At 44.9% G+C, this 12,068-nt stretch overlaps 1 protein-coding gene across 4 annotated transcripts in view; it reads right to left on the bottom strand.

Annotated features, from left to right (window-relative positions):
- The window catches only part of dop1a (DOP1 leucine zipper like protein A), a 98,428-nt gene that overhangs the window by 4,458 nt on the left and 81,902 nt on the right, over positions 1 to 12,068 (bottom strand). For all 4 annotated transcript variants that reach the window (XM_055639496.1, XM_055639499.1, XM_055639498.1 and 1 more), the window contains 8 exons: positions 11,531 to 11,613; positions 10,300 to 10,409; positions 8,644 to 8,793; positions 8,381 to 8,442; positions 5,699 to 5,851; positions 4,259 to 4,395; positions 2,614 to 2,669; positions 428 to 592 (listed from right to left, as the gene is read on the bottom strand). In XM_055639496.1, the coding sequence (XP_055495471.1) occupies positions 428 to 592; positions 2,614 to 2,669; positions 4,259 to 4,395; positions 5,699 to 5,851; positions 8,381 to 8,442; positions 8,644 to 8,793; positions 10,300 to 10,409; positions 11,531 to 11,613 (916 nt within the window). The remainder of the gene's footprint in view (positions 1 to 427; positions 593 to 2,613; positions 2,670 to 4,258; positions 4,396 to 5,698; positions 5,852 to 8,380; positions 8,443 to 8,643; positions 8,794 to 10,299; positions 10,410 to 11,530; positions 11,614 to 12,068) is intronic.

Here is a 12,068-nt window from a genome sequence, read left to right as displayed (position 1 = left end):
GGAAACACGCGGTCACTGAGAGAGCGTACAAACTCCACGCAGACAGCACCGATGGAACCTGGATCTCTGTCATTGAGGCAGTGGCTCTACCAACTGTGCTATTATACCACCCAAAGACTGTTCAAATATCTTCTGCACTGATAATGGAACATTGAAATTCTTACTTACCCATACTAATTAAAAACCTATTAACCTCAGCTTTTAAAATTCCCAATGACTTGGCCTCAACAGCCGTCTGGGGCAAGGAATTCCACAGATTCACCACCCTCTGACTAATAAAATTCCTCCTCATCTCATTTCTAAAGGTAGGTATTTTTATTCTGAGCTTAACTTTCAATTAACAATCAATAACACAGATGTTTGCTCCTCTTGCCCTGGATAGCATCCACTCAAGTGATAGTGATGTCAGTGTGGCACTTTTACTTACATCTGAAACTGGGGAAGGTTCTCAGAAGGTAAGGTCAGAGCCAAATCCAGGAACTTGCACGCAGAGAGATAGAGGCCAAGCCAGCGCTGGTTGTTGTAGGAGGTAGAGAACCCATTCCCACCCATGTAGGTGGTCTCTAAGCCCGATACCGAGGGGCCCGCAGTTCTGAAACGTAGAACAGATTGAACATGGTAAAACAGACACAAAAAGCTGGAGTAACTCAGCATGTCAGGCAGCATCTCCGGAGAAAAGGAATAGGTGACATTTCGGGTTGAGACCCTTCTTCATACTGAGCGTCAGCAGAAAGGGAAATGAGAGATATAGACCAGATTAATGGAATATATGCAAAAAGTAATGATGATCAAGGAAAGGTGGAGCCCACAATGTTGGCTGTATAACGAGTTATACGGACAATGAATCTCAACAGGACGACGGTGAAACCAGTACGACAACTAGAGTGGGGGAGAGATGGGATGCAAGGATTACAACGACTAGGGTGGGGAAGGGACGGAGAGAGAGGGGATGCAAGGGTGACGTTAAATGTTTACACTGCAGCTGCTCCCTGGGAGATTTTGTACCATCTCAACTCAGGATTCAGCTTGGAGCGGCAAACCCATGTGGGCGTTTCAAAAGGGCACTGGGCAAAGATCGAACACACAAGTACTGTGTACAGATCTTCATCTTTTAGCAAAGTGCTACTGTGTATCGTGGAATGCAACAGCAGAGGAAACCAATATCATGGAAGCAAGTGCAATTCTGATCATTTAAGTTATATTACAATTTTACTAAATACATAGAACAGTATTGCACAGGAGCAGGCCCTAACCCTAACCCGCCATGTCTGTGCTGAATATGACGCCAAGATAAACTAATCTTCTCTGCCTACATGCAATCCATATCCCTCCTTCCTCACATTTCCATGTGTCTATCTAAAACACTTAGACAATAGACAATAGGTGCAGGAGTAGGCCATTCGGCCATTCAATATGATCATGGCTGATCATCCCCAATCAGTACCCCGTTCCTGCCTTCTCCCCATATCCCCTGATTCTGCTATTTTTTAGAGCCCTATCTAGCTCTTAAAAGCATCCAGAGAACCTGCCTCCACCGCCCTCTTGAGGCAGAGAATTCCACAGACTCACCACTTTACCTGCTTCAATCAATACCATGTTTTCATGCCCTCAAACATGCTCTGTTGTTTGTAAATATTGAGAGTCGTCTTCAAAGTGGTGTGTTAATGACAAAAAACTTGCAATCTTAAAAACAATACGTATTTTCATATTTAAACTTCAACTGAAAATGGCAGATCAGAAGCAGAGACCAAGGGTCAAGTAACATGACATTCTAAGCCTACGTCTCCTAGGGGACACAGTGACGGAGCGGTAGAGTTGCTGCCTTACAGCGGCAGAGACCAGGGTTTGATTGTGACTATGGGTGCTGTCCATTCAGAGTTTGTACATTCTCCCTGTGACCGTGTGGGTTTTCTACGGGTGCTCTGGTTTCCTCCCACAATCCAAAGATGTAAAGGTTTGTAGGTTAATTGGCTTCAAAAATTGTAATGTCCCTAGTGTGTAGGATGTTCGTGAATGAGATGAATGCTGGTCGACGAGGACTTGGTGGGCCGAGGGGGCTTTTTTTTGCTCTGTAAAGGTGCTTGAGGTGGATGAGGGAGCAGTGGGCACCCATGGGATGGAGGTGGCGCCTTTCTGAAGGTTAAACCCTCTAAAAGTTCAGAGAATTAATCACGGAGTTTGTCACAGGGCTGTCAGCTTCACTGGTTATCTAACCTATCTAGCCTCCAGCAGTTTTATCTAGCCAAATGAATGGATATTTTGAACGCAGAGGTTGACAGATTCTTGATTAGTACGGGTGTCAAGTTATGGGGAGAATGGGATTGAGAATGAAAGATAGGTCATCCATGAATGAATGGTGGAGAAGACTTGATGGGCCGAATGGCCTAATTCTGCCCATCGACCTTATGAACTAACCTATCCATGCCTCTCATGATGTACTATACCTCGGTCATGCTGCCTCTCAGCCTGCTTTGCTCCAGAGAAAATAGCCCCTTCTATCCAGTCTCTCTTTGTAACTCAAGCCCTCCAATCCAGGCAACATCCTAGCTCTACCACTGTGCCACCCCAAACTGCTCAGTAGACAACAAATACATCACTTTGGGTGACCTTTACCTGGAAATGTCTTCATCTGCAGTTAGTTCCTGTTCAATCAGTAAAAATACCTGCACCTTAATAGAAGGAGGAAAGAAGCAGAAGATGGTGAATGTAATCGCACTACTGCAACACCTACTATTCCCATCCATGAGAGCTCTCCCGCCTCAGTCAGGGGGAAGTCAATGCAACAGAAGAGGTGGCGTAGATATAAATGATTGATTGATTGCATGGTACAGCATGGAAACAGTCTCTTCAGGCCCGCTGAGCCCACGCCGCATCGATCACCCGTTCACATTTATTCCATGTTACCACACTTTTGCATCCACTCCATACACTCATTTCCAGCATTTGCTCTGGTTTTGATTTTCACTGCAGGGAATGAATGAGAAAGTGAGATAACATGGGAGGGACAATTACAGAGGGCCACTTAACCTACAAACCCGCATGTCTTTGGGATGTGAAAGGAAACTGGATGAAACGCACGCGTTCACAGGGAGAACATGCAAACTCCACACAGACAGCACCCGAGGTCAGGATCGACCCTGGGTTGCTGGAGCTGTGAGGCAGCAACTCTACCAGTTGTGTCACTGTGCTGCCTTCCCCTTGTGAAGGCACCGATGGAAAGAGCTCACAAAGCTCTCAGTAACCCCTTTAATAATGGAAGCATTCGCTGCTGAAGGACACGAGCAGAAATGCTTGGACTGACGTTTGCAACAAGAATGTGGAACAAATGGCTTCCAAATGACATACATTTAAGGCAAAAGGTGAAAGATTTAATGGGAACCTGAGGGGTAACATTTTCACACAAAAAGTGGATGTATAGTACGAGCTGCCAGAGGAGGTAGTGGAGACAGATACTATCACAACGGTTAAGAAATATAAGACAGGTACATGGATATGACAGGTTTAGACAGATATGGGCCAAAATCAGGCAGGTGGGACTAGAGTAGATGGCGCATGTTGGTCGGTACGGGCAAGTTGGGTCGAAGGGCCAGTTTCCACGCTATGACTTGCTGCCAATAATGTGTTGAACACTCTCTGTGTGAACTGAGCAAGTTATATTGTCTGCTGAGGATTCCTTTGGGAGGAAAAGGGAACAAATGGCCAAGATCAGACTTTTCAGAGACTTGGAGGTTGCAAGATGGCGACTCTGCCTGCTGTTCCAGAAGGGGATCTACTGCATGCATGTATAGAGACACAAGGAACTGCAGATGCTGGGGTTTTGCTAAGAACATAAAGTGCTGGAGTAACTCAGGAGTCAGATGGCATCTCTGGAGGAAACATACAGGCACCATTTCAGGTTGGGACCCTTCTTCAGACTTGCATTCAGTGCTGCCTGACCCACTGAGTTACTCCAGCACTTTGTGTTCTAGAACATAGATGAGTACAGCACGAGAACAGGCCCTTCGTCCCACGTGTGTGCGAACATGATGCCATGACCATCACTTTTCCACCTGCACATATTCCATATCCATGTGCCCATGCAACAGTCTTTTAAACGCCACTAACGTATCAGAATCAACCACCACCCCCAGCCCGTTCCAGTTCTATCAGCATGAACACTATGATTTGACCAGATAGCATGAAATACAAGCATATTACTGTATCTTTGTACACATGACAATAAATCAACTAACAACAAAACGGGTGCGTGGAAGCTTACCAGTTCTGTGATCATGGTGGGCCACAGTGAGGTGAGATGACGTGCTGAGATCCGTAACAACAAGACACGGAAGAAGAGGAAGACCTGGGCGTGGAGAGTGGGGACCTGCGGAAGGCGGAGACTCTCCACCAGCCGTTCTGGAACAGAGCAGAATATCAACATCAGCCGACCACCCTGGCAGCTCACAACTTGCATAATTCTTTATTAGGACTTGGACTGAAGAAAGATTCTGACTTTCGACGTTACTTTACTTTAGATTTTACATATATAGTGTGGAAACAGGCCCTTTGGCCCACCGAGTCCTCACCATCCAGCAATCACCTTATACTGTACACTAGCACTATCCCACACACTAGGGACAAGTTGCAATCCTTACCAAAGTCAATTAACCTAGCAACCTGCATGTTTTTGGTTTGTGGGAAGAAACCGGACGGTCAAGGTTTCAAGGTCAGTTTATTGTCACATGTACCAATTAAGGTACAGTGAAATTTGAGTTACCATACAGCCATACTAAGTGAAAAGCAACAAAACACACAACCACATAAAATAAAAGTTAACATAAACATCCACCACAGTGGTTCCCCACATTCCTCACTGATGGAAGACAATAAAGTTCAATCATCACCGGGAGAACGTACAACTCTACTGACAGCGCCCGTGGTCAGGATCAAACCCAGGTCTCTGGCGCTGTAAGGCAACAACTCTACCACTGTGCCACAGTGTTGCCGTAAATCGTCAAAGGCAATGGTCAAATGGTGCTAAAACCTGGCGACTGTTGCAGAGACCGTCGGCTTTTTCTATGCATTATGTGCTTAACCAAGATTTATACTTATGTATGTCAAATCTTACTAATCTGTACATAAAAAAATAATCTCACTCTACTTGGTACATGTGATAATAAAGGAACTGTATGGTAAGGCAAAGAGATAGACATGATATTCAAGGTGCAGCCTGTATAATTGAACCAGGGTGCCTCTACTCTTGCACTAAAGTCTCTTGCAAGAAACAGCTATTTGCACATTAATTGCCCGTAGAACATTGTTAATTTTAATTCAGATGAAGGGAAGTGGGCACAGGCTTATACAAGGTTAGACTATGCATGTACATGATGGGCTGAATGCACACCTCTGACCTTCATAAAACTTTGTAATGTCAAAAGAACTAGTAGGATTATCATATGTATCATCAAATCCTAACAGTTAGTTGGTTGAGGAATGGCAAATGGGGATGTTCTCCGCGGATGCTGCCTGACCCGCTGAGTTACTCCAGCACTTATGTTTCTTTGGTATAAACCAGCATCGGCAGTTCCTTGTTATTACGTTTCTAGTGTGCAAGTTGGGGATATGGGACTAGCGCAGACGGGGCAACTTGGTCGACAGGGACGAGTAGGGCCGAATGGACTGTTTCCGCGCAATTGACCCCGGAGGGAGGCTCACTAACCTTGTATGTCCGGCAGATATTTCTGGTACTGGTCCACCTCGCTGCTGAAGATGGCAAAGGCCAGTCTCTTCAGCAGCATGGCGCGCTGTTCCAGCTCCGCCTCACGACTGGCAAACAAGTTGAGGGAGCTGCTCTGTGCCACGGCCACACGAGCTGCGGAAACACAGGAGAAGGCCATGAACACGCGGCAGCTGCTGCTGAAGCCCTCACTCACCTTCTGTCACACATTCCACAGGCAAAACCAGCAGCAATCCAACAGTTTCTCCTCTGCTTTCAGTATGGAAACAGGCCCTTCGGCCCACAGAGTCCATGCCAACCACTGATCATTCACACGAGTTCTATATTATCCCACTTGCTCATCCACGACCTACACACCAAAGCAATGCAGTCACAGGGAGAACGTGCAAACTCTGTATAGACGGCACCCATAGTCAGGATCAAACCCGGGTCTCCAGCACTGTGAGGCACCACTGTGTTCTTTGGGTGAAGGAGATACATCTGAGGTCTTTCAGATTTATTGGCAGCCAGCTTACATATGACCCTTGTGATATGAAAAATGTTGTTTTTGTTAATAGATGTTGCCTGATTTGCTGAGTGTTTACATCAGTTTCAGCTTTTATTTAACACCAAGTCCAGTCTTAGCCACCACTTTACTTCAATTGTTAAAGACTTTAGTATCACCCTTTAGTTTTCTCTCTTCTAGAAAACAGACCTGGCCTGTGCTGCATTAACCCTCCAATGCTTTGCTTCCTTCCTTATTGGACTTCTGAACCTACATGTCACCTTTAACCAAAATACACAAAGTACTGAAGTGACTCAGTGGGTCAGGCAGTACCTCTGTTGTGCTACTGCAAGTAAGATACAGGTGGAGGCTGGCAGATGGGTGCACAAAGGCCAGAGACGCTAAGGTTACAAAAGAAAGTCAGATAAGGAGACGATGCCAGTCCAGGTTGTGCATGGAATGTGCAGCCGCTCAGGAATGAGCCTTGCTGATCTTGATGACGCTGTCACCTTTAACCAAAATACACAAAGTACTGAAATGACTGTGAGGTCAGAGGAAGGGATGTATGTGGGGGAAAAAGCAGATAGTGGGAGAAATGGGCACTCATCATCCAGGTGGGGCAAAGGGAAGAGAGGGAGGAGAAAAAAGAAAGTAGCGATGGGGGTTGATTGTTAGTTACCCAAAATTGTAGAATTCAATGTACAGAATGTTGGGTTAGCTACCTAAGTGGAATATGAGGTGCGGTTCCTCCAGTTTACGTGGCCTCACTCTGGAAATGGAAGAGGCCCTGGACAGAAACGTCGGTATGGGAATGGGACCAGGCAATTGAAATGGGCACCTTTAAACTGCCACCTTTAATGATTGGTATCCTAGATCCGTTTGTTTCTCATCTCCCTTTTATTCATGTATAATCCTCATCATACAAGTGGATTCATTATTCTTCCTATCAAAATGATAGCATTAATTTGGCAATGAAATGCCCAGTACTTTTGGTTCACTGAAATGAAATAATCAGTTAAACAATATGGTTAACTTAAAAATAAATGTGGCATGTCTGAAATTGTTGAACGTTTTTGATTATAAACTCTGTGCATTCTGACTAGCAAAGATATCTGAAGAAGGGTCACAACCTGAAACATCACCTGTCCAATTTCTTTAGAGATGCTGCCTGACCTACTGAGTTACTCCAGCATTTTGTGTCTATCTTTGGTATAAACCAGCATCTGCAGTTCTTTTGTAAAGTGAAGATATCTGATTGCGCTTGCAGCTGTAATGAACCAATTGCTAACTAATTTTTCAATTATTCTATTTATTGGCCTTGTGTGCAAAATACTTCATACCGAAAAGAACAAATAACTTCCTTTTACACTCATGATACTGTTAAGACAATAAGATGAACAAGAAAGGTAAGGTACATGAGGATTAGAGTATTGTGAGCAGTTCTGAGCCCCATATCCGAGGAGGGATGTGCTGGCATTGGTGAGGGTCCAGAAGTGGTTTACAAGAATAATCCCAGCCATGATCATATTGAATGGCGGTGCAGGCTCGAAGGGCCGAATGGCCTACTCCTGCACCTAATTTCTATGTTTCTATGAACGTTTGACGGCACTGGGCCTGTACTCGCTGGAGTTTAGAAGGATGAGGGGAAGAACCTCATTGAAACTTATTAAATAGTGAAAGGCATGGGTAAAGTGGACGTGGAGAGGATGTTTCCACTAGAGGGAGAGGCTAAGACCAAAGGGCACAGCCTCAAAATAAAAGGATGTACCTTTAGAAAGGAGATGAGAATGAATTTGTTTAGTCAGACGGTGGTGAATCCATTACCTCAGATGGATTTTTTGGGTGGGTGTTTTTAAAGAGGAGATTCTTGATTAGTAAGGGTATTGCTATATTTAAGGTATGGGGAGAAGGCAGGTACAGGATACCGAGTTGGATGATCAGCCCTGATCATATTGAATGGCGGTGCAGGCTCGAAGGACCGAATAGCCTACTACTGCACCTATGTTCTATGTTTCTATGTATTAAAGGTTACGGGGAGAAAGCAGGAGAATGGGGTTGAGAGGGAAAGATAGATCAGCCGTGATTGAATGGCTGAGTAGACTTGATGGGTTGAATAGACTAATTCTGCACCAATGACATGAACTTATGAGCAAGGGCAGTAAATCAGTGCCGATACTTACTCATGAGGTCCCTGAACGTAGTTTTGTCATGGGTCATCAGATGGTCTATGATTCCTCTCCAACTGCAAAGTGTGAAATGTAAAAACACAAGTCAAATTTACTGTGCAAGCCTTTTCTCAAACTAGGCAGAGGCAGCATTTAATCAAAAATGAGATTATAGATATATATTACTAATATTCTTTTAACTGGAAGAAGTGGGTCTAACTCGGTTTGCTTTACGCCCACATAAACTGTTGAGACAAGCGACCCTAATCACTACTTACTGACTGACGCAGGATGCATCCATCTGGAAGAAGTTTGGGTCCATGAAGAGATCAAATGCTTCCTTTTTCCAAGCCCGCCTGGTATACTGATAACCGCTCAGGCTGCTGACCAGTTGCACGCATGCTCGGTAACTTGGGGCGTTGTGGGCACTGGAAGAGAAGCACAGAAATCACAGGACCAGAGGACTGTTGCCCTATGGTTCACCCCAAACAAACACACACAGTCCTTGTCATAGAAAGCAACAGAAAGTGGAAAGGGGGTCTCCTCCTCCCTTCCTCCCTCCACGTACAGAGCTCCACCTCAATTGGAATGAATCACCGATCTTTCAGCAGAAGACAGGAGTGGTGGAGCAGCGGAGGAGGACACCTACAGCTTCACTTGGCCAGGCCGACCCTGCAACGCTGCCAGGACAACAGGCCTTTATGGCCAGCTGCAGTATGGACTTTGAAAATGGTGTTAAAACCTGGCGACTCTTCTATATGGTCTGCCAGCTATTTCTATACACTGTGTACTGAATCTGGATTGTGTTTATGTACAGTGGAGATTTACTGAACTGTATGCAAAAAAGGAATTTCACTGTGTACCTTGGTACATGTGATAATAAAGAACCAATGAACCTTTGATAAAAAGCCAATTGGAAGCCGTCTGTTATCAGGCTTGTGAACGATCCTTCCACAAGTGAAGGTACTGTCCAGTTCACCTCGTCCCCATTGTGGACATTGGACTTTTATCTTTGGATTGATTTGCTACAATGCTGAGAACTACATTCTGCACTCTGAATCTTCCCGTTTGCTCTACCTATTATACTTGAGTTTGATGTAGAAGCAAAGTAGTACAGATGCTGGTTTACAAAAGAAGAAAGAGAGTGCTGGAGTAACTCCATGGGTCAAGCAGCATCTCAGTAGAACACGGCCAGGTGACTTTTCAGGTCGGGACCAACCAGTCCGAAGAAGGATCTCAACCCAATATGTCACCTATCTATTTTCTCTTGCAGATGCAGCCCGACCTGCTGAGTTACTCCTGCACTCTGTGTCATAAGTATGACTTGATTCTATTTATGTATGGTATATCTGTTTGTTTGGATAGCATGCAAAATATAGCTTTTCACTGCACCTTGGTACACATGACAATAATATACCTAAACCTAACTCCCTGCGCTGGTGAGTGTAGGAATAGGAAGAATGTACAGATAGTTACAATAATTGGCCTCTGTAAATTGCCCCAGTACGTAGGGAGTGGATGAGTAAGTGAGATAAAATAGAACTAGTGGTAAGATAGAACTCTGGGTGGCACAGTAGTAGAGTTGCTGCCTTATAGCGCCAGAGACCCAGGTTTGATCCTGACTAAGGGGGCTGATTGTACAGAGTTTGTATGTTCTCCCCATGACCGCATGGGTTTTCTACGGGTGGTCCAATTTCCTCCCACACTCCAAAGATGTGCAGGCTTGTAGTTTAATTGGCTTCTGTAAAATTGTCCCTCGTGTATAGAATAGAACTAGGGTGACCCCTGCCCGCCACAGACTCGGTGGGGTGGGCCGAAGGGCCCGTTTCAATGCTGTATCTCTAAATTAAAGTAAGAAAAATCCCACACTGGTCCAACTTGCTCTACAACAACAAAATCACAATCAGATTCCATGCAAGTGGTCAAGTGCATACCTGTGGTTGCGGAGGTAGGGTACCACATAGTACATGATGTTCACTAGTAAGGGAAGCACTCTCTCCTTTTCATCACTGTGGAACACCATGTCCAAAAGATGAGCCAACACCTGAAAGACAGAGAACTTCAACGGTGGTGCAACGGTAGAGTTACTGCCATCACAGCGCCACAGACCCGGGTGCGATCCTGACTATGGATGCAGCATTTTACGGACTTTGCACATTCTCTCCATGACCGTGTGGGTTTTCTCCGGGAGCTCCGGTTTCCTCCCACACTACAAAGACGTGCAGGTTTGCAGGTTAATTGGCTTCGGTAAAATTATAAATTGTCCCTGGTGTGTAGGATAGTGCTAGTATACGGGGTGATCCTCGCTGGTCGGCGTGGACTCGGTGGGCCGAAGGGCACGATTCTGCACTGTATCTCTTAATGAAACTAAATATCTCATCCTTTGAGTGCACAGTCTTTTACCCAGAGTAGGGAAATCAAGAACCAGGGGACATAGGTTTTACGGTGAGAGGGAAAAGGTTTAAAAGGAACCCGAGGGGAAATGTTCTCACTCAGAGGGTGGTGGGTATATGGAACAAGCTGCCAGAGGAGGTAGTTGTGGCAGGTACAATTACAGCATTTAGAAGACACTTAGACAGGAAAGGTTTAGAGGGATTTGGACCAAATGTGGGCAGATGCGACTGGCTTACATGGGCATCTTGGTCAGCATGGATGAGCTGGGCCGAAGGGTCTGTTTCTATGTTGTATGACTTAACAACAGGGTAAACTAAATAGGCTCACACCAATAATGTTATTGTGATGTGGTACAGGACTATTCTAATGAAGTCATAAGTTATAGGAGCAGAATTAGGCCATTCAGCCCATCAATTCTACTCCGCCATTTAATCATGGCTGATCAATCTTTCCCTCTCAACCCCATTCTCCTGCTTTCTCCCTGTGACCCGATACCCTTATCACAAATCTATCAATCTGCACCTTAAAAATACCCAGTCACGACCCCCACAGCCATCTGTGGCAATAAATTGCAGATTCACCCTTTTGATTGAAAAAAAAATTCTCCTCGTCTCCTTTCTAAAGGTACATCCTTTTATTCTGAGGCTACGGCCTTTGGTCCTAGACTCTTCCACTATTGGAAACATCCTCTCTATCCAGGCCCTGTCTGGTCTAGTCAATGTCTTCAGTAGGGGAAGAGAACAGGGAAGCATGATGCAAAGATTTACATACCTCAGCTAATAAAGTTAGTGCATGCACACTATAGACCGAAGGTGCGACACTGGATATCTCCATTACTGGGATCAACATGATGTCTAGAAAGGATAGAGAATAAAACAGCATTTACTGTACAGCATGAAAGCAAAAAAATAGTGCAATCATTTTTAGGGCATTTTCTCCAATTAACAATTAAATACCACAGATCATTGTCAATCTTGATTACAAAGATTCATTTTAGTTTGTCTACTTCATTCTTTAACAATATCCTCTGACAATGCCCTTTGTAATTGAATTTGTACTCTGTGCAAGATTCAAGCACCTGCAGTTTCTCAAAAGTAGTCATCTCCTGCCTTGGAACAGCAGCCAACATAATCAAAGACTTGTCCCTCCTCGATCATTCTTCCTTCTCTCTGCTCACATCGAACAGAACGTACAGAAGCTTGAAAGTGCACAACACCAGACTGAGGACCAGCTTCTTCCCCTCCGTTATCAGGCTTCTGAACGGTCCTTCCATAAGCCTGGGTACTGTCCAATTCACCTCTACCCCATT

The sequence above is a fragment of the Leucoraja erinacea genome, chromosome 8 (assembly GCF_028641065.1).
Source record: "Leucoraja erinacea ecotype New England chromosome 8, Leri_hhj_1, whole genome shotgun sequence".
Taxonomy (NCBI): Eukaryota; Metazoa; Chordata; class Chondrichthyes; order Rajiformes; family Rajidae; genus Leucoraja; species Leucoraja erinaceus.
The sequence above is the reverse complement of the archived record's forward strand: the minus strand, read 5'-3'. Positions and strand labels throughout refer to the sequence as shown.